Raw genomic sequence first — 23672 nt, forward strand, 5'->3', positions numbered from 1 at the left:
AGAACTCTTTTTAGAAAAGCCCTTGAAATTGTTAAACTGTAGACAAAATTTCATACCACTACACTTAGTATAAACTCACCTAAGGTCTAATTTCATAACAGTGTTCTCTTGAAGCTTTATTTTATGACTCTTTCTTTTTTTTGTATAAATTAGATTTGGAATAACTTAATTTTAATTTAGTCCCTAGATTAAATGAATGTTCAGAACATATTATAATATAGAATAATATAAAATATTCTAGAATATTATAAAAACATACTAACATAAATTAATATTGCGTGAAGAGTCAAAGGGATTTTTGTTTAAAAGGAGCTTAGACTGGAAAATGAGATAAAGTATACATATCAAATTGTAATAACAAGTGGAAGGTTATGAACATGATGAGTGAGGTTTAATTAAGGTATTTGGAGAGTTGTGAGAGTTTTACTCCTCTTCCAGCTTAGAAAAGGTGTTGGGCTGGAATTTTTGATAGGTTGGACATTGGAAAAAGCATCATAAAGAAGAAAAAATTTAAGTGAGTTTTAAAGTATGAGTCTGGTACATGCAAAGAATATGCATAGGAAGTATATTTGAGATTGCACGAATAATATGGACGATTGAAGATGTATTATTCAGGGTATTGTGAGTAGTCTGGGGGATTAGAATTTAGGGCGATTTAAGGGAATAAGGGAAGGGGATGAGATATGGATCCAGTGAGTTGAAATAAGGCTGCCTATGCCAGACCGGAGAAGGCTGTTTTGTCCTGTGCTGAGTCATCTGTGAGCTATAGAAAAAATTTGGTAAGAAGGGTAAGATATGTGACTTGAATTTTAGAAAGATAACATGGTTCACTTTTAAGGAGATTTTAAAGGGGGGAATTTGTCATGTCAAGAAGACCTATTTAGAGGTTATTTCAGTAGTCTTATTAGGGATTTTGAGGACCTGAATGTCTTAGGGTAATATCAGTGAAAATGAAAAGAGGATAGATTTGAAAAATATCGGAAAGGTAGAATTAATAGATTTTAGTTGTCCAATTTTATATGGGGGATTAAAGCAAACACAGTAGAACTGTTTTAAAGATGGTTTAACATGTCCAAAGACTACTGAGAGGCTTTTAAATGAACTTGATGTATTTCAGTTGTCCTAATTTTTTTGTTTAGGATTTTTATTCAATGTTGATTAGATAAAAGAATGTTTAAAAATGATTACAGATATTTTTGAAACCTCCATTGTTTTTTCCCAGTCCTATTCCTTTCCATCCCTCAAAGATAATCATTATCTGGAATTTTGTGTTTATCATTTCCCTTAGAGCTGTTACATATGTGACCATATTTATATATTTTTAGTACTTCCCTTTTTTTCACTTGAGAGTAATGTTCTTGAGATGCATATCTATGTCATTGCAAGTAGTGTATTTCATTTTCCTGTGTGAATAAATCAATTTATTCTAATGGATATTGGAGTTATTTTAAGTTTTAGTGTTTATTTTTGTTTGTTTTTTACTGTTAGTAGGGCTGCTGTGAGTATTCATGTCTCATTGAGAACATAATCTGGGTAAAAACCTGGAATTTCTGAGTCATAGTTTATACACATTTTTAACTTTGATAGTAGGTCGGAAACTAGGTTTTTCTTGTCTTTTGTGCTCCTGAGGCTTTTACTGGTGAAGCTTAACATTTATAGTTTAGGCAAATGTCCTTAGGGCAAAAGTTGTTTTACTACTCAACTCCCTACTTAGAATTTAGCCTCCGAAGTTATCTCTGTCGGCTTATTAATGTATTTTGAAAGAGGTTTTTCTTATTTAGTGTTTTCAGCAGACAGGGTTCACCATACTTGGAGAAATGGAAGACCCGAATACTGAAAATCTATTTATTGATTCTACCTTTGCAATATTTTTCAAATCTATCCTTTTTTCATTTTTACTGATATTATTTGTCCTTATTTGATACACACACACACACACACACAATATGTATATGTATGTATCTATGTTGAGAGAGGAAAGAGAATAAACTTGAATTGCAGTTCTTAAAAATAGTAATAATTTGTAATCTTCATATAGTTTCTTACTGTTTATAATTTATTTTCTTTTTATACTTTTTTTGTAAAAACTTTTATTTATCCCCTCCTTGCCTTTGTGCAGCTGTTGTCATTTATTTTGCTTCTGCATATGTTAAGAACCCAACAATACAGTATTATTTTTATTTTGAATAGTAAACTGACTTTTAAAATTTTTACTTTCTAAATTATCATACAGTAAAATTCACTTTTCCTTTGATGTACAATACTTTGAATTTTAACACATGTGAAAATTTGTATAGCCACCATTACAATCAGGTTACAGAACATCTATCCCATTAAAAAACTCCCAGTACTGTTTCTTTATAAGTCATACCCTTTCCTTCAACTCCTGGTAACCACTGATCTTTTCTCTATCACTATAATTTTGTCTTTTTTGAAAATGTATAAATGGAGTTAAATAGTATATAACTTATTGAGGTTGGATTCTGTCAGACTTGTATGTATCAATAATTCGATCTTTTTTACTGCTGAGTAGTTTATCATTGTGTGGATGTACCACAATTTGTTTATCTGTCGACTCATGAAAGGACATTTAGGTTGTTTCCAGTTTTGGGCAATTATGAATAGAGCTATTATCAACATTTATGTACAAGGTATATGTGAACATAAGCTTTGTTTTCTCTTGGGTAAATACCCAGGAGTGGGATCGTTGGGTCATATGTTAAGTAATGTTTAACTTTATAAAAAACTGTCAGACTTTTTTTCAGAAATGTAAGTATGGGTTTACATTTCTACTAGCAATGTGTGGGAGTTCGTTAGTTCCTCACATTCTTACCAGTGCTTGATATCAGTACTTTTTATTTTAGCCATTCAAAGAGGTCTATTGTAGTATCTCATTGTGACCTTCATTTTCATTTCCATAATGACTAATGATGTAGAACATCTATTCTTGTCCTTATTTAACATCAATGTATCTTTTTATTGTTGTTGAAATAACTTTAAGTTTTTGCCTATTTTTAATTGGGTTTTTCCTTCCAAGTTTGGAGGATTCTTTGTACATTTTGGATACTGTTTCTTTGTCAGATAAGTGATTTGCAAATATTTTTTCCTAGTCTATAGCATGTCTTATTCTAAGTCTTTTGCTGAAAAGAAGTCCAATTTATCAATTTCTTTTTATAGATCATACTTTTGATTTCATATTTAAGAACTATTTTCCTAAGCCTAAGTCACAAGATTTTCTTTTGCGTTTTTTTCTAAACATTTCATAGTTTTAGTTTTTTGGTTTAGTTCTATGATCCATTTTCAGTTAATTTTTCTATAAGGTATTATATTTAGGCTGAGGTTTATTTTTTTTTGCCTGTGGCAGATGGTGCTCATACCATTTGTTGAACGACTATCCTTCGTTGAATTACTTTTGCATCTTTGCTTTTGCACCTTTGTTTAAAATTACTTGGCCATATTTGTTTGTAGATTTGTTCCTGGATTTTATTTTCTTCTATTGATCTTGTACGTTTCTCTTGTCATCAATACCACAAGAGTTTTGAGTACTGCATGCAACTTTATACTAAGATGCCTATTTGCCTTTCCATATACATTTTTAGAATCAGGTTTTTTTAATCTACAAAAAGTCCTGCAATTTTGATAGGTCTTGGGTTAAATCCATAGTTTAATTTGGGGGCTCTCCCTCATGACACTTATAACCTTCCACTTGGTATTACAATTCGAAGTGTATACTTTTATCTCCTCTTCCTTTAAAACAAAAATTCTCTTTAACTCCTGGCACAATATTAACTTATAATTGACATTCTTACTGTGTTGAATGTTTCAGTATAAACCTATGTCTTCATTTATTTAGGTCTTTGATTTTCTTTGGTCAACAGCCTTACTTTTCAGCATCATGTACATGTTTTCTTATAGTAAGTCCCCACTTAACATTGTTGATATATTCTGCTACCTTAAGCAAAGCAACATATAACAAAACCAATTTTACTATTGACTGATATAAGTTCCTGTGGCATCTCATTAACATTATAATGAAACAACATTGAATGAAAGGAGGTTATTCAAGAACTGGTTGTATATTTACACTTAAGTATTTTAATTTTTTATTATACATGATACTGTTAAAATTTTAGTTTCCATTTGTACATTACTGGTACATGGAAATATGATTACTGTGTCCATGTGCCCATGTGCATATTTGGGTGTGCGCTAACTTTGTATCCCATGACCTTGCTATAATCACACATTATTTCTGGGAGCTTATTTTCTTTTATTTTTTTTTGGATCGATACAAGCAACAACATGGATACAAATAGGTCAAATAGCTTCAAATCTAGTCTCCCCTAAACCAAGGTTCTTTGCTACTATTTTGAAACATTTAATATCTATACTAAGTATATGTCTGGAAATAAATGATTGCCTATTGCTTTTTTCCTTGGTAACTTGAGTAAAAGCAGAAATTACTCTTGTATCGTATGAACAGTTTTAATGATTTGTAGAACTGTGTGTGATAAACTTTTATTAGATTCTGACATAACATTTTATTATGAGAATGTACACATATACATAGATATATGAAACAAATAGGATAAAGTAGAAAAAATGAGAAAGGTTTCAAATTTAGAGAGAAATATTAATTTTTTTTCATCAACATCTTATCTTCCCTTTATCGCTGTCTGTTACTTTCTTTTCTCTTCCGACAATCTACCTAAACTAATTTTCTTTTTTTTTTACCTTTTAGTTATTTCAAGTACCATTAGAAGAAGAAGGACAACGTGGTGGGCCTATCCTTGCACCAGAAGAGATTAAGACTATTTTTGGTAGTATCCCAGATATCTTTGATGTACACACTAAGATAAAGGTAAATTTATATCTGTTTGGTTTATTGTAATTCTGTTTCAATTGTGTATATTTATTATGACTTTTCAAGGTACTTCTGATTAGTCGAATAAATTGTATCTAAAACTTATTCATTCCTTCGAATGATTTGTTCTTTGCTCCAGTACATTATTAATGTTTGTTGTTGTTGTTGTTGTTTTTTAATTTTGATTAATCTTGAAAATTAGGAATTAAAGCCTTACAGATATTTTCTATAGAGACATGTGGTTACTAGTACAGTTTTTCTACTGTTCCTCTTTCATTGTATGTTTTGGTTTGCTTTGGTTTGTTTGAAAAACTGTGAAGCTGGAAGGGACATAGAGATCATTTTACTCAATTTTCTATAATCAGATAAATGCTAAAATCATATAAGACAATACTATTCTCTTTTTAATGATTTTAAAATCAAGGGTCCATGACTTGTAGGTATCAATCTTTCATAGTAAAAAAAAAATTGAGGGCAGGTTCAGCTGAACTCTTAAAAGTAGTTTCGTTTTATTTCCTCTTATTTTTTCTATGTGGTGCTGGAACAAAATTAGTTTTGTCCTCAAAACAACCCATATTAATGTTTATTACATATTCCAGTAAAATGATTAGTTTGAATTAAAGAACATTTCAAATACATTAAATTACTTTGATTTTACTGCACAATTACAAACAAAAATATAAATAATCTGTAAATTTATAAAAACGCAATTCATCAAGTGCTTGTATTTTATATTTTATCAAAATCCATTACTATATTTCAGTTATTTTGAGATCTAAAGGGAACTCTGAAGGAATCTACTTTCTTTAAAAGCTTAACAAACTATAGAATCTCAGGGTAGTTTATTTCCAATTAGGGTTCTGAATATTTTAAGAGAAAAGCATTTTTGGAATTTTCTTTTTTGTTTCATAAGAAATACTAAGAGGCATAAAGGTAGAATGGGAAGGCAAGTAGGTTTTTATCTTGGTGTTCTACAACTAACTTGTGTATCAGTTTGAATTTGTGTCAGTATTTAGCCATTCTAAGAGTGCAACATTCCTTTCTAATATAAAATGTTATGCTTTTTATATGTACAAAATCATAAATTGAGAAAATCATGTTTGCTGATTCATTGGAGCTTTGATGACGATTGTAACTGTCTCTAAGCTTCTTCAGAAAAATTGGATTACCCATATTTCAACTACTATGTGTTTTTTAGCTAATTTCAGGTTTGTCACATGTTTAAAAATTACAGAGCCTGTGTTTTTTTCTACCATGGAACCAATAGGTACTGTCAAACATTTATAAAATCAGGAAAAAAGGAAAAAGGAGTTGGAAATACCCATATTCCCATTACCCAAATACTCCTAAAATTTTGTTATATGTTCTTTGTTTTTTATACATAGCAGGTTTTTCTTTTTCTTTTTAAATGTATCCAGCCATCTTTCAAGTCTAGCTGCATAGATAACACTCTTAGTATATTATGAATAAACCCTGTAAATATGTCTTCTAATTGTATGGTTTTCACATCATTTTATTAATATAATATTCCTGAAAAGCACTTGTGTTTGTATAGTTAATTGACATTTGGACAGTGTGGGGGTTAGAGGCACCAACCCCAGTGCAGTTGAAAATTTGCGTGTAATTTTTGACGCCTCAAGAACTGTCGTCGTCCCTTAGTATCCATAGGGGATTGGTTTCAGGACCTCCCCTCTCCACGGATACCAAAATGTGGGAGTACTAAAGTCCCTTTGTAAAACGATTAGGAACAATGTATTCAGTTGGCCCTCTGCATCCACTGATTCCCAGCCATGATGCTTGAAAAATTCTGCTTTTGAGAGTGGTTGGTTGAATCTGCTGATGCAAAACCCGGAGATAATGGAGGGCTGGCTATATATCTATAGAAAAAAAAATTTGCATATAAGTGGTCTTGTGTAATGGATTTTGATTAGATACAGAGTTCAAACCTGTGTTGTTCAAAGGTCCACCATATTTTGTAGTATTGCATAGTGGTTATGGATATGGACTGTGGAATTAAGCAGGTTTGGGTTTGAAGTGCTTCAGTTTTGTTAGCTGTAAAATGGGGATAGTAGTATCTGACGCATGAGTGGTTGTAAAATTTATTTTATTTTTTATCTTTTACGTATTTAAATTACTAAGCATAGTACCTGACACTATTTAATAAATAACAATAACAATAGCAATTGTATTATAATAAACTAAATTCAGAAGATAAGTAATGTTCAGAAGCTTTGTGAAGGATTAACAAACATTATTATTATTTTTCCCACTATATTTACAACCACTGCGTCTGGCACTTAGATTTTTGTCAGTAATTGTTTGCTGAATGACTGATGGTCATGCTACTTTTAAATGTCCAAATCAGGACTGGGACTCAGTGTATTTTCTCATCTAGATGTTTTGTGGACACATTTCACCACCTCATTCTTAATTTGCCTCCAAGTTCTAGTGTGCCGATATTTACATTGATGAGAATTTTTGAGATTGTTATCAACATTTCTTTCCTAAGTGTGATTAGGATTAACATTGGTCCTTGATGTATAAATGCCTACTTTTGAATGGAATGATAATAAAACCAAAGAGAAAAGGAGGGATCGGAGGGAGTACTTTTTCTTTTTGTGTTTATTCTTAGTTTACTCTGAGTCTCAAGGTACCTTGTACTTGTTTCAGGAACAGGTGTATATTGGGGAATTTGCTAATTTGGTGTATTGTGCAATTAGCTAGGTCAAAGAGAAACCCATCTTATATTAAAGTAGACGGTAACAGTATAGAGGGAATCTTAATGAAGAAGAAAAGAAGAAAGTAGCTTTCTAATCCCATCTGTTTATCACTCCCATCTGTTTATCACTTCCTCTACTTTCCATCAGGCTTTGGAAGCTATGCTCTCTTAGAACTGTAGCATATTCTTTTTGGATGGCTAGGAGATAAAGTTGGGAGAATCTTATGGAAAATTCCTAATGTGTTATGGACAGGGAGAAGGGACTATGTCCCAGTGTCTGTCTTAAATCGGATCAAGCATTTTCCCACAGAAACAGTGTAAGAAATGTGGTACTGTAAATAATGCTTTTGGAGGCTCACCTGCCTAACTCTCCATTTCTAATGGAGAAGCTCTGTGGTATATAGCTCAAGTGGAATGACATGGAATTGGGTGTCAGACAAACCTGAGTTTACATACTGATTCACAACTGTGATTTGAGGCAAATTATTTTCTCTCTCTAAGCATTAGTTCCTTTGTTACTTAGTTTCTGAGCTAACAGTTAAGGCAGAAATCTTTATTTTCTTTAATCAACCAGCATTAGGAATTACAGGTTAACTAGAAACAGAGTAGACTATTTTTCAGAGTGCCTAGAGATTATTTTGCTTTCTGGTAGCAATGTTCTTATATAAGTATATAAAACCATCCTGTAGTCTTTCTACACTTAAAAGATATATTGCTAGATTATTTTGGCAGAGTTATAAGTTTTTCTCTTTTGCATCACAGTTTTCCAAATATCCTCTTTACATTATATTAAATACATAGGAAAGTATAACTAATTAATAAGAGTTTATTAAGCACTATCTGTTAGGGATTCTTCTAAGTACTATACAAGCATTAACTAAATCCTTCATGAAATAGGAATCATTACCATCCTAATTTTTTAGAAAAGGAAATTTAGGCACTAATAGGTAAAGCAGCTGAAGAGCCAGTATGTAAAATTAGCTAGTTAGTGCCAGAATTCAGTATATTATATTGCCCCAAGGTTAGTTTTATTTATAGTCTTTTTCTTCTCCCTTTTGCTTCTTAAAAGTATAATTTTAAGTAGTTAAATGTTAGCTCTTGACTTGTGGGCTGTTAAAGTATTCTTGCTTTGAGTTAACTTTTATGTTGTCAGAAGTAATTTTTTCTCCTTTTGAACTTTTCTGAATCTGCTGGTGTAAGAGAGTGGTTCTTAAATTATTTGGTCTTAGGATCCTGTTTCATCCTTAGAAATTACTCAGGCACTGTTATGTGGATTTAACTGTATTTGCAATTAAAACAAAATTTAAAAATATTTTTTAAGATGAATCATTTTTTAAATAGCTCTGAGGTACATTTTATGTCCTTAAATTCATGTGTTTCAAATACATGATTCAGTGATTTTAATAACTTTGCTAATTGATGCAGCCATCACCATAAATCCATTTTTGAGTGTTTTCTCCTCTCCCAGTAACATCCTCTATGTTCATTTATAGTTAATCCCCATTTGTAGCCCCATCTTTAGGCAACCACTAATCTACTTTCTATGAATTTTCACATAAATACAAATATGCAGTATGGGATGTCTTATATCTGACTTCTTTCACTTAACATATTTAAAAATTTCATCTATAATGTAGCATGTCTGTAGTTTGTTTCTTTGTATGGTCAAATAATAGTTCATAATGTGGTTTTGGCATATTTCTTCATTCAGTACCCAGTTGATGGAAATTTACGTTGTTTTCCATTTTTGTCTATTATGAATAATACTGCTGTGAGCATTGTGTGCAAATTTTGCGTGGGCATGCTTTCATTTCTCTTCAGTAGATACTTAGGAGTAGAATTGCTGGGTCATATTGATAGTTTATATTTAAGAATTTTGAGAAACCTCTAGGCTTTTACACCATGTTACTTTCCACTAGTAATGTATGAGCTTCATATTTCTCCACATTCTTGCCAATGTTTTTTGTTGTAATAGCCATTCTAGGATGTGAAGTGGTATTTCATTGTGCTTTTCCCTAACGATTAATGATGTTTAGTATCTTTTCATGTGCTTCTTAGCCATTTGTTTATTTAGTGAAATGTGTGCTTAGATCTGTTGCTCATTTTTTGAATAGGTTCTTTGTTGGCTTACTGTTATGTAAGTGTCCTTTATAAATTCTAGATACAAGTCTTTTATCAGCCATGTGTTTTGCAGTTATTCTCTCACAATCTATTGTTGTTTGTCTCTTTGTATTTTAATGGTAAAGTACAGAGTTTTTAATTTTGATGGAAGTCCAATATATTCATTTTTTATTTTATGTACTACCCTTTTGTGATTACATCTGAGAAAAATTTTGCCTGACCCAAGTTTTTGAAGTTTCTCCTCCTATATTTCCTTCTAAATATTGTATTGCTTTAGCGTTTACAATTGAATCTATAATACATTTTAAGTTAATTTTTGGTTGAGGTGAGGGTTTAAGTTTTTATCTTTTTGTATGGGGATATCCCATTAAAAAAATTTACACACATTTATACATTAAAGTAATAACTTTATGGTAGCATAAATAACATATTTTTTATGAAACATAACTGTCTTCCAAAACAGAAATAATGAGAAGAGTGATAATGGATAATGTTTTACATTTTTTCAGTCCAGCTTAATGGAGGACTGTTTCTCATATCTGTTTATTCAATTTATTGTAGTATCACGCATTATATAGCCTCTAGGAAACTTGTATACTTGTGAGAGAATTAGAGTGAAAAAGTCAAATAATACCTTAGTATTGTAATGAAAATAATTTTAATCTCATGGATCCTACTAAAAAGATGTGTTGGGGGGTTTGTGGATGACACTTAGAGAACCTCTAGTATAAGGGGTTACTGATTAATTTCTACTTTAAAGTCATCGTTGGAAGAGCAGGTTGTTTTTTGACAACTTATTTCATTATCTGATTTGTATCTTTTAATGCTTTTAAATGCAATCTAAATTTTTACAAATATTTAATATTTTTAGTATGATGATTGAGGGGTTTTATGGGATTAGCAAACTCTAGTTGATGAACCAAATCCAGCTAGCTTTAAATTTTGGTAGTTTTGCTTGTTTTGGTAAAGAAGGTTTTATTGAAACACAGCTACATTCAATCACTTATATGTTGTCTATGGCTGCTTCTGTTCTACAAGGGCAGAGTTGAGTATTGTGACAAAACCATGTGGCCTTCAAGCCATAAAATATTTACCATCTAGCCCTTTAAGTAAAGTTTGTTGACCCCTAGTATAGATTACAGTTTATAATGGCTAATGTTAAATAAGATCCTTCAGCATCTGGATTGAAAGTAGTTTCTATAAAAATAGTCAGCTTTATAGTTAATAAGAAAAGATGTTGAACTACCACATTGTATTGGGAAGTTAGGCTTAATCTCATTGACTTAACACTGTATTTTTTTAATTTTTTTTTTTTTTAATGCCTACAGTACCTGATATTCCTAGATGGTCTCCCATCTAAGTACTAACCAGGCCCGACCCTGCTGAGCTTCAGAGATCAAACAAGATTGGGCACGCTTAGGGTGGCCTGGCCGTAGACTCTTAATTTTTAAAAGATATCTTTCTCATAATTAAAAGTTAATTCTTTGTTGAGAGAGAATGTGTTATTATTTTTGCCCATCAAAATAAGGTGCTTTGTAAAGTAACTTCAAATGAATATCTTGAAAATATTAAAAGATGTTTAAGGGATTGTTAAATTCAATCTTAAATGTTTTAATTTGCCCTCTTTCAGGATGATCTTGAAGATCTTATTGTTAATTGGGACGAGAGCAAAAGCATTGGTGACATCTTTCTTAAATATGTAAGTATTTATTTATTTTTTAAATTCTCAGAGTAAAGTACCATCTTATCAAAGACTATCAGGGAATGAAAGTTATTTGTTTAAATGTGAGAGCTTTTAGAACTGATACCGTTTTGTTTTTAAAATATGTGATTTAATACTTTCTCGATAGCCTTGGGTCATCATTAGGAAGACTGATTGTACTGTGCTGTAATAGTTTTACTATATACCAAGTATTTGTCCTTCACAAATGGCCATAGATTAATAATTTTTTGAAATTTTCTATAATTTTTTTATTTTTTTATTTTTTGGTGTTATGTTTTGCTCTCATTGTGTCTGCTCCGCCTAAAAGCTTCTAATGAACTGCTTAAATTCATTTCGAATAAGGTTCTGTGACTAGGACTGATAAATGTCTTTCAATCTCTCTGAATACTATTTTTAAGTTTTAGTACCTTGGGTTCTGGTGCATTTACTTTTATTTTCTGAGGCCTTCTAACTTCCATCCTCACCATATAGTCTCTCAGATGTTTTTTTTCAGGTTGAGGATTTCAAATATGCAAATTATTGTCACATTTTTTTGATACCTGTTAATTTCTTCAGTTAGCCAAGATATTTTTTCTTGTTTTCATTTTTAGGTTATATAATTGATCTTTTAATGGTGGTTTAGATTTATTAATAAATAATAACATTCTTAGGCTCTGCATAGATCAACTCTGATTACTATATACTGAACTTAGAGACTTTTTAAAAATTATGTAAGTTTCAGGCATATACATTATAACTAAGCAACTGTATATAACAAAAAGTGATGGCCCCCCAAAGTCTAGTTAATTTTTTATCATCATGCAATTGACCCCTTTACCCCTTTGCTCACTCCCTAACCCTCTTCCATTCTGGTAACCACCAATCTGTTATCTGTATCTATTAGTGTGTTTTCGTTTTATTTGTTTATTTGTTTGTGTTTTTTTTTAGATTCTACATATGAATGAAATCATATGGTGTTTGTCTTTCTCTTCGTGACTTATTTCACTTAGCATTATGCCCTCAAGGTTCATTCATGTTTTTGCAAACGATAAGATTTATTTATTTATTTTTAAATGGTTGAATAGTATTTACATATAAATACTACATCTTTATCTGTTCATCCATTGATGGACGCTTAGGTTGTTTCCATATCTCAGCTATTGTAAGTAATACTTCAGGCAATGAATGTGGGGACACATATATCTCTTTGAGTTAGTGCTTTCATGTTCTTTGAATAAATACTCAGAAGTTGAATTGCTGGATTATTTGGTAGTTCTATTCTTAGTTTTTTGAGGAGTTTCCATACTGTTTTCTATAGCGGCTGTATTGCTTTGTAATTCCACCAACAGTCTAAGGGTTCTTTTTTTCCCCACATCCTCACCAACAGTTGTTTTTTCTTGGCTTTTTGATAATAGTCATTCTAACTGGTGTGAGGTGGGGTCTTATTGTGGATTTGGTTTACACTTCCCTAATAATTATTGATGTTGAACATCTTTTCATATGCCTGTTGACCACTTGTATGTCTACTTTGGGAAAATGTCTTAAGATCTTCTGCTCTTTTTTAAATCAGTTTTTTTTTTGTTTTTGTTGTTCAGTTATATGACTTCTTTATATATTTTGGATATTAACCCCTTATTGGCTGCATGATTTGCAAATATCTTCTGCCAGTCAGTAGGTTGCCCTTTTGTTTCGATTATTGTTTCCTTCAGAAGCCTTTTAGATTGATGTAGTCCCATTTGTTTATTTTTGCTTTTGTCTCCTTTGTCTTTGGAGTCGGATCCACAAAAACATCTCTAAGACCAATGTGAAGGAGCTTAACCTCTTATATTTTATTCTAGGAATTTTATGGTTGCAGGTCTCACCTTCAACTCTTTAATCCATTTTGAGTAATTATTGTGTGTGGTGTAAGATAATGGTCTAATTTCAGTCTTTTACATGTGGCTGTCCAGTTTTTCCAACACCATTTATTGAAGAGACTCCTTTCTGCATTGTATATATTCTTGGCTCCTTTGTTGTAAATTAAATTTATAGAAGTTTTTAATCTTACCATGTTTATATCAATACAATTAGCTTTATTAATATACTTCTGTTTCTTTCAGGTTTTAGGCTATGTATACCAATTGATGCATTTTGTTTAGCAGTCAACTCAGTCATTACTGAGGTGTTTATAAAATAAATTTCTATATTTAACTTGAGAATTAACTTATTTTTAAACTTTTACATTCATTATGTTGCATTGTGATTATCGATTATTTGACTTTAAGTTTCATTTAGAGGTGACATGCATTATATATTGATTTTTTCTTCCTCCTAGTCAAAAGATTTAATAAAAACCTACCCTCCCTTTGTAAACTTCTTTGAAATGAGCAAGGAAATGATTATTAAATGTGAAAAACAGAAACCAAGATTTCATGCTTTTCTGAAGGTAATGTACATTTTTTCAAATAGAAATATGAGAGTAATTTTTGAAAGAGTTTATTAAAAGTACACTTTTAGTGAAAATGTAAGAACATCTTAATGTTATCTGTTCACTTTAGTTGTATCTGAGAGTGGCAGTGATGTTTAACTTCAGAAGATTAGACATATTCAGTGGCAGGGTACAAGAGGCAGCAAAGTGAATCAAAATTATGTGTGTACGTGCATGTTTTGAAAGTTTTACATGTTTTAGTTCTCAAACATCTAAAAATTTTCCAGAGGGATTTTTGTTTTGCCTTTAATGATTTGTTCCCCTCTTACCAGTGCCTTTCTATGTTTATTCAATGGTATCAGCGTAATTAATATTTTAAAATTGTTTTTTTCTTCTGAGTGGTATAGACTTAAGAGCAGCTTAAGGTGGATTATGTAGTAGTGTGTAAAGGAACTCACTTTCTGTGTTAGATGTTAACCCTGGGCTCGCCAGAAGGTTATTTCAGTCTTTGGAAGATTATTTAACCAGAGTAACCTCAGAGAACAACAGTCACGCCATTTCTCCTCTTAGTTCTTGTGAGAGCACTAATGGTGTGGTATAGCCTAATAAATTTAGAATGTCTAATGTTTGCAGAGACCCTTATTTTTAAGTTGTTTAATAAATTAATCCTTCCAGATAAACCAAGCTAAGCCAGAATGTGGACGGCAAAGCCTTGTTGAACTTCTCATCCGACCAGTACAGAGGTTACCCAGTGTTGCGTTACTTTTGAATGGTACTTGTCTGATCTGTTTTCAAACTACTTTGGATGTTTGCATGAAACTGTTTTGTTCTAAAAAATGTCTTTTCATTTTCATAGTTTTCTTTGATTTTAGCATTAAAGTTTTTATCTTTTATATAGAAAATAGCTTTATGGATGATCTTAATCACTCATGCCACAAAAATTTGATCTGGCCTGAAATGCTTTATTTGTTCAGATATCAATTATATTGACTAATATTGTACTTTTTATGTCTCCACTAGAAGTCTCTTTACATTTCATGATGTGTCTCTCATTCAAAATCAGTTTTACATCCACATAAACATAATATTCACCCACAAAATCACAAAAGAATTCATGTATTAAGTTATTTGGTTCTTTTCTGACTCTTAGTAAAGTTCTGTATTCTTACATTGTGCAGAACACTCTTGAAACATGCATTTATTTACTCTAGAACTTAAACTACAGATATTAACAGAAGGAAGTTTTACAGCAGAGAGTTAATTTTTATGAATAAATTTTGCCTGCAGTAAACAATAAGTAGATGAATATGCCTTTACATTTAGCTGACTAAAGTAATGAATATTTTAAGTATGAAAACTAAATTACAAACAGGAATGTCTATAATAAAGCATTTTTATCCCCAAACCTTAACTACAGTAATATATATAGCTGACAAGGAAGCTAATTTTGTGACTATTTAATCTATATATTTTTTAAAAAAATTTTTTGGTTAACATGAGTTATAGTAGTAACTAAAAAGTTGATAATTTTTGTTCTTTTTATATTTTTCTAATGTAGTTTAAAATTTTTAACTTATAAAATGATTTCCCCAGTCTTTAAAAGCTATCCTAATTTATATATTATAAGGAGAATATATGAGCAAGCAAACTTTTAACTTTATAAAGCAGCATTTTTGTTGTTGTTGCTTATCTTCATTATTGTTTCATCAAGTACTTGTAGAAATCTATCAAATGTTTCTAAAACGAACTTCATTTCTAAGCCTTTCTTCTATCATTCCATTTAAAAGGTAAGGTGGACATAGTACTAGGAAACCATTAGGTAGAATAGGGAACATTATGAACAACGTGGACAAGAAAAGTCAAAGTGTAAGCATCCCATGTACCTATAAACTATGCAAAACTTGGTCTTAAGGACACCAAATGCTCTCTGTGATGGAGTCATGGACCCCAGTAGGAAGTATAACATATATAATGAGGACTACATGTTTTCAGTCAGCACTATTGAGAGAATTTAAGGAATTTAGAAGTCCCCAAGTTTTACCAGAAGGGAATTAGGATAGCAGTGTAAGAAAATCTGTAGTACATATTCTGTAAGTGTAGACAATAAAAAATGTGGAAACCTGAACAAATATATAAGAAGAGAACGCTTAAGAGAATACTGCATAAATATTTTTTAAAGTAAAGTTAGATAATTGTCTTTAAAAATTATCAGCCTATGTCTATTAAGATGGGCAGCATTTTTAAGTCTTAAATGGAAAACCACTAAATTTTTGTTAATCATGAGAAAAACATCATTACAGATCTTAAGAAGCATACAGCTGAAGAAAATCCTGATAAAAACACTCTAGAAAAAGCTATTGGATCCCTAAAGGAAGTAATGACGTAAGTGCATTATTTTAATTTTTTATTATTTCTCAGATTTAAAATGGAATTGATAGAACAATTAGAGTCATAAATGGAGAGAAAAATATCAACAAATGTTTATAAAACATCATTTTTCTAATAGTGTAGGTACACATTAAAATGATGAAAGAGAAGTATTTTAAGAATACATTGCTTAATCAAAAACATTTATTTCTTAGATATTAAACTATTTCTTAGAGAGGAACAATGGTTTACAAATTCGAAATGTTATAAATTTACTAATAGACATTTTCTTTATATAATCTCTAGTTGTAACTTATTTTTGCCTTCATATTTACGTAAACTACCCAAATGTAACTTGAGGAATTTGACCATGATGAAATAAAAAGGTTTATAATACCCTTTTCACTTTTACTTTTGACCTTTTCTTTCTTAATTTGAATTTTAAGGAATTAAATTATTGGAGTTTGTTGGAGATGTATTGGAAGTATGAACTCAAATTAACTTGGGGAGCTTGATTTTAAACTTGGAGACATAGTTCTGATTAAAAATGATCTTTTCTAACTTATTATTAGAAAACTATGTTGGTATTGTTTTTTGTCATGGAGGGTGAGAGCACTTAAACTTTTTAGACTTCAGATATGAACCTTTTTAATAGATTTTAATTAAATGATTCCTGAGATTCCGTGAGGTGCTCCAACATGAGTTTCTTAAAATACTTGCAAAGGATCTTGTAGCAAGGAACTTAACTAGCCGTAGAGTGATGGTCAAGCAGTAGAATAATGCTCAAATTAGTGAATACCACTTTCTATTCCTGCTGAAAGTTTTATGCCTGTTTTGCTTTTTGGTTATGTTTGCATTTTATATGGCCATTAGATAGCTTTCACGTTTTTGATTTGTTATTTTGGGGCAGGATAATAGTTTTTTTCAACATAATATGGTTTAACAAACTCTGACACCCATTATTTACCTTGATCTTTCTTTTTAACAAACTCTTTGAAGTAGGCAGTCAGTGTTAACATATTTTCAGAAAAGAGAAAAGCTGAGAGGTTGTTATTTGCTCAGTTTACCTGTTTAGTGTATAGAGTACTCAACTAGTATTTTGATGATAACTTTTGCTATTCGTTATTCATTTATAATACATTTTAGTAAACAAAGATTATAAAATAACCTAACTAGGGATTAGACTAATCGTTTGACCTCTTATCTCCTTTGCTATCAGGCTGGCTGCTATAGGTATAATAAGCTAAATTGATAAGACATATGATTAAAGATTTCTTTCTTTTTCAACGTTAGTTAAGCTTCTTGAGAACTTAGAAATCTTTCTCATATATCCTTATCCTAAATGGCTTGCTTGTGGTGGATTTCCAATAGATGTTTAAATTATAGGAGCTGTTATTTTAATGTTAAATTGTGATACTGGTTTACAAACCGTATTAAATTTGACTATTTCTGAATTCTTGAGATGCTTGAACATTTGGTCTAGGGATTAAGTGCTTATTATTGTTGATTGAATAATTGTTAGGTAAAAGAAATTATGAGACAGCACCAATTAACTAGTCCTTGCTATTTAAGCAAAACAAAAAACCCCGAAAATTGGAATCTAACACCATTAGTTACACATGCTTAATTTATAAACATTAATTTGTTACAGATTTATGCTTTAGTAGTTTACTTTTTTTTTTAACCAAACTATACATGTTTAAAATATAGTTTGAATAATTTTGGTATACATGTACTCCCACAAAACCATCAGCACCAAGACAAGGAACATTTTTATCCCTTCCAAAAGTTTACCCTTACCCTTTGATAATCTCTTTTCCTGTCTCTCCCTGTCCTGCCCATCCCAAGGCAACAATTGCTTGTCTTTTTATCACTGTGATTTACATTTTCTAGGATTTTATCTAAATGGAATTAGACAGTATATTATCTTTGTCAGGTTTTTTTTTTTTTTCTCTTAGCATAATTATTTTGAGATTAGTCCTTATTGCTTGTATCAATAGTTTTTTCCCTTTTATTGTCTTCCATTGCATGGATGTACTACAATTCATCCATTCATGTGTTAGTGGACATTCTGATTATTTCCAGTTTCTGGCTATTACAGATAAAGCTGCTGTGAACCTTCATGAATAAATCTTCTCTTGGATGAATAAATACCTCATAGTAGGAATGGCTAGGTTGTGTAACTTTTAAAAAGTTGCCCATTTCAAAAATGGTTATACTATTTTGCATTCTCAGTGGCTCCATGTCCTTACCAACTCTCAGTATGTTCAGATATTTTAATTTGTGAAATTCTAATAGATGTATAGTGAGTAATACATTTCATTGTAGTTTTGACTTGCATTTTTCCCTAATGACAGGTAATGTTAAGCATTTTTTCATAGGTCTGTTTGCTATTCATATTATATTCTTTGTTGATGTGTATGTTCACATCTTTTGTATTTTTTTTTTTATTTGGGTTTTCTTATTTTGAATTTTGAGAGTTCTTTAGTTAAACTTTCGTCAACTTTGCAATACTTTCTTGTAGTCTGTGGCTTTTTTAAAAAAACTTTTTTTTTCCCCAAAAAACAGGAGTTCTAGATTTTTATGAAGTCCAGTTTATCAATTTTTATAATTTTATCTAAGAACTCCTGATCTTGTTCTGACTCAGGGTAACAAATAATATCTGTTTTCTTCTAGAAGCTTTGTACTTTTTAAAATCATTAGGTGAAACTCATTTAGCTCTAATATCCATTGTGACCTATTTTTTGTATAAGGGCAAGGTATAGATCAGTGTTCTTTTTTTGTTGTTGAAAAGACCAGCTTTTCTCCAATGAATTGCTTTTGCTGTTTTGTTGAAAATCAGCCGACTATAAATGTGAGGATTTATTTCTAGACTCAGTTTTATTTCATGGATCCGTATGTCTCTGATTATGCTAATATCACACTGTCTTTATTACTGTGCTTTGTATATTAAGTTTTAAAATTGGGAGGTGTGAGTCCTCCAACTTTGTTCTTCTTTTCAAGATTGTTTTCACTATTTTTGGTCTCTTGAATTTGCATATTGCTTTTAGAATCAGCTTGTCAGTTTCTGGTGGTGGGGAAGAACAGTGGGGAATTTGATAGAGATTTTATTGAATACGTATTCAGTTTGGGGAGTATTGTCATCTTAACAATAGTAAATTTTCTAATCCATGAATGTTTATGTCCATACATTTAGTTCTTATGTAATTTCTTAAACTATGTTTTATAGTTTTCAAAGTATAAGTTTTGTATTATTTTTGTTAAACTTATTCTTGAATATTCTTTTTGATGCTATAGTAAGTAGAAGGACTTTCTTAATTTCATTTTTGGATTGTTCACTGCTAGTGTATAGAAAGACAATGGAATTTTATATATTGTTCTTGTCTTATACTCTGCAACCTTGCTGAACTTGTTTTAGTTCTAATAACTTTTAGAGAATTCTTCAGGACTTTCTGTAAACAAATTATGTCATCTGCAAATTGAGATAGCTCTTCCTTTCCAATCCAGATGTCTTTTATATCAATTTCTTGCCTAATTGCCTTGGCTAGAAGCTCTAATACAATGTTAAACAAAAGTGGTGAGAGTGAACATCTTGTTTTTGTCTTGTTGCTGATTTTAGGTGGAAAGCATTACCTTTCATTACTAAGTATGTGGAAGCTGTGGAATTTTTGTATATTTATTAGGTTAAGGAAGTCCTCACTTATTCCTCGTTCAGGTTTTTTTTTTTTTTATTATGAAAGGTTTCAGATTTTTGTTGAATGCTTTCTCTGTGGCTATTAAGGTGATCATGTGGTTTTTGTTCTTTATTGGCATGGAATTATTACATTAACTGATTTTTGATTGTTAACTCCAATATATATTCCAGGGTAAAACTGTCACTTGATCATCATGTATAATCCTTTTTATATGTTGCTGGGCTTGGTTTGCTAGTATTTTATTGAGGATTTTGGTGTCTGTATTCACAAAGGATGTTGGTGTTTTCTTGTAATGCCTTTGTCTGGTTTTGGTATTTCTTCCTCTTCCATATTTTGGAAGAATTTGTGAAGAATTGGTATTAACTCTTTAGGTCTTTGATAGAATTCATCAATGAAGTCATTTGGGCCTGGGCTTTTTATTGGGGAAAGTTTTTAAGTTACTAATTGAATTAGTTATATAACTATTCAGATTTTTTATTTCTTCTTGAGTCAGTTTCTGTAGTTTGTGTCTTTCTAGAAATTTGTTCATTACATCTTAACTATCTAAGTTGCTGGCATATGTAGTTAGTTGTTCACAGTGGTTTTTTTTTAATATAATTGTTCTGTAAGGTGTCAGTAGTGATGTCCCATATTTTATTACTGATTTTAGTAATTTGGGTCTTTTTTTTTTTTTTTTTTTACGGTTAATATGACAGACTTTGTCACTTTTGTTGGTATTTTCAAAGAACCATCTTCTGGTTTTGTCAATTTCTTGCTATTTTGTATTCTCTATTTTTTTAAATTTTCACTCTAATCTTTATAATTTCCCTTTTTCTGCTTGCTTTAGATTTAAGTTGCTCTCCCTGCCCCTTTCTTAAAGTAGAAAGTTAAGTCATTGGTTTAAGATAATTTTTTTTATTATATTCATTTATAGCTATACATTTCTCTTTAAGCATTGCTTTAGTTATATCCCGTTAATTTTGGTATGCTGTGTTATTGTTTTTTTAATCTCAAAATATTTTCAATTTCCATTGTGATTTCTTCTTGACCCGTTGATTTTTTAGGAATATGTTGTTTAATTACCACATATTTGTGAATTTTCAAAGTTTTCTTTTGTTATTTCTAATTTCATTCTACTGTTGTTAGAGAATATACTTTGTATTATTTTAGTTCTCTCAAACTTTTTGAGGCTTATTATATGGCCTAACCTGGAGACTGCTCCATGTACATTTGAGAAGAATGCATATTTTGCTGTTGTTGGGTGCTATATTTTCATCATTTTACTTTCAGCTGATTTATGGCTTTGAATTTAAAGACAGTATATAGTTGTCCATCTTGCCTTATTTGTTTCCTGTCTTACAGGAATTGACTTTCAGCGTCTTGAGAAACCTTGTTTCTCTATATTTTGATTTTTTCAGTTGTTTCAGGCAGAAGGACATATCCTTTCATTCTTATTCCATCTTGTCTGGAAGCTGTAGTCCTAGTTTTTGTTTCAGTGAAATGATTACCATGTGACTTGGGAATTACTTTAATAATGAACTTAGAACTGTTAACCTGAAGACCATACAGGTTTAATGTCTTTTAGACTAAAAGTATATAGTGAGTATGGTAAAAAAAAAAAAGAATATAGTAAGGATTATAGTAAAACATACTAAACATAGTTTTCTGGAAGGTCTGTGGAATTTTTTTTAATGTAGTGGGATACTTTTAGGGAACCTATTAACTGATTCAGTTATCAGAATTAAGATAAACTCACAGGAAGGACTTTTATTGACATGTGATGTATTTGTATGCAGTTTTCATATTCTGTTGTTTTACAAGTTAAAGTTTTTAAAATAATCTTATGAATTTTTCAGGCATATTAATGAGGATAAGAGAAAAACTGAAGCCCAAAAGCAAATTTTTGATGTTGTTTATGAAGTAGATGGATGTCCGGTCAGTATTTGTTTTTGATGATTGTCGATTTATTTTCTTTCTTGTTATTTAGATTTTACAGTTTTTAATATAAATAGAATCTTGGTACCACTGTCTTTAAATTTATAACTTTAAAAAAAGTACTTGCTCCTAAGTGATTTTTTTTTCAATTAATACTTTTAATCTCTACAGGCTAATCTTTTATCCTCTCACCGAAGCTTAATCCAACGCGTTGAAACAATTTCTCTAGGAGAGCACCCCTGTGACAGAGGAGAACAAGTAACTCTGTTTCTCTTCAATGACTGCCTGGAGGTAAAGTTGTACTTAATATAATATAATAACATTGCTGATTTGTGTGACTTCCTTGAATATTTAAAAACAACCTATAATTGAAGTTTTATATATAAGTTTAAAGTAAAGTGAACTTAAACAATCACACTTTTTTCACTGAGACCAATTGTTGGTTTACTACTATTAATAGAATGCTTTTAGAAGGCGTAATATTAAGAAGTTGGATAAATTTCCATGACTTCAAATTTAAGTCATAATTTAAATTCAATTTATTTCCATGCTTAAGTCAAGAATTTTAGGAACTTCTTGTTTCTATGAATATATGTAAAAGATTTACAAAAAAATTATGCATTCATTTTGAAATTTAAGTAGATTTTTTTTTCAGCAAAGAAGTCAATATTTTGTGGGCGATAGCTTGATTATTTAATGTTATAAATTATGATCTAATTTTTACTTAAGACAGCAGGTTTCAGAGTGATTGGTCAGTATATCAGGTGGAGTTTAATGATTCTAATTCTAAATTTGTCATCTTAGTTAAATTTTTCCCTCATATTACTCCTACAGGCACATCGAATTGTGTTTTGTGTGCATTTTTAACTCTTTTCTTTAATTCTGTTAATTGTGTATTTTTAAAAACTAAGCAGTCAAATGGGGGATATAAAAGAGTGTATTTTTTCTTTCATCTCAGAAGATAAAACGGTTGGTTTTGATAAAAACAGATATTAACCAGAAGACTAATTTGACACATGTATTATTGGGTAACTTTCTGTTGCTTTCATTAAAGTGATCGATAGGTTTCTTTTTTCTTTTTTTTAAAAAGTTTATACCTCTTTTTTTTTTCTACTTCTCATGCTGCCCTCTTGTATCATGTATATTATTATAAAATACCAGGGAATCTTAGAGAGAATAAGTCATGCACAGTCACCAAAAAATCGGTTGTGTTAAATGCAGAGTTTTATTGTGAAGTTAGTGGAAAATGATGTTTTCATTCATTTAGTAATGTCACAAAACACAAAAGACAGTGAAAATACTATATGCAGTTGACCATACCCTAAACTGAGAAATTTATTTAAAAAATCATGAGGCAGATAATTTTGAACTACTTGTCTCTCCCATAATAAGAACTTTAGGCTGCTCTGCTTTTGAGAACATAGGCTAGTCAATTACCAGTCATATTTTACCTCACCTTGCATTATCATTGTGTTTTACTGTCCATAGTTGCTAGATACTTCTGTTTATTAGCTTCTATTAAAGCTTTTTTGGGTTTTTCCTGTTGAAGTCCCTAAGTCAACTGGCCCCATTTATCTAATAGGTAAGGTTTTCTATACTTTCCTGCTAATCCATTCTGGTTTTTATTCCCCCTTAATTCTGAGAGAATTGTGACTAACTTTAAATTTTTGCTCTTACATCCCCTTCATAGTCTGTGAAGTCTTCTATAACTGGCTCATTGACCTACCTTCCACTTTAATTCTTGCCATTGGTTATTCCCTATAGCTTCCAGGTTTATCATGTGATACTCTGGTCTCTCATTTACCAGTGACTTTTTGTTCTCCGCTCTCTCAGCCTCCCTGTCTCAGAATCACAGTAATTAAAAAAGCTCTATTTCTAACATT

General features: G+C 30.8%; 1 protein-coding gene across 4 annotated transcripts in view; it reads left to right on the top strand.

Annotated features, from left to right (window-relative positions):
• ECT2 (epithelial cell transforming 2) overlaps positions 1–23672 on the top strand; it is a 55919-nt gene that overhangs the window by 17242 nt on the left and 15005 nt on the right. For all 4 annotated transcript variants that reach the window (XM_016156124.2, XM_016156192.2, XM_036219064.1 and 1 more), the window contains 7 exons: positions 4742–4861; positions 11335–11403; positions 13721–13831; positions 14489–14585; positions 16114–16195; positions 21711–21789; positions 21961–22080. In XM_016156124.2, coding sequence (XP_016011610.2) covers positions 4742–4861; positions 11335–11403; positions 13721–13831; positions 14489–14585; positions 16114–16195; positions 21711–21789; positions 21961–22080 — 678 coding nt within the window. The remainder of the gene's footprint in view (positions 1–4741; positions 4862–11334; positions 11404–13720; positions 13832–14488; positions 14586–16113; positions 16196–21710; positions 21790–21960; positions 22081–23672) is intronic.

The sequence above is a fragment of the Rousettus aegyptiacus genome, unplaced genomic scaffold (genome assembly GCF_014176215.1).
Source record: "Rousettus aegyptiacus isolate mRouAeg1 unplaced genomic scaffold, mRouAeg1.p scaffold_m13_p_4, whole genome shotgun sequence".
Taxonomy (NCBI): Eukaryota; Metazoa; Chordata; class Mammalia; order Chiroptera; family Pteropodidae; genus Rousettus; species Rousettus aegyptiacus.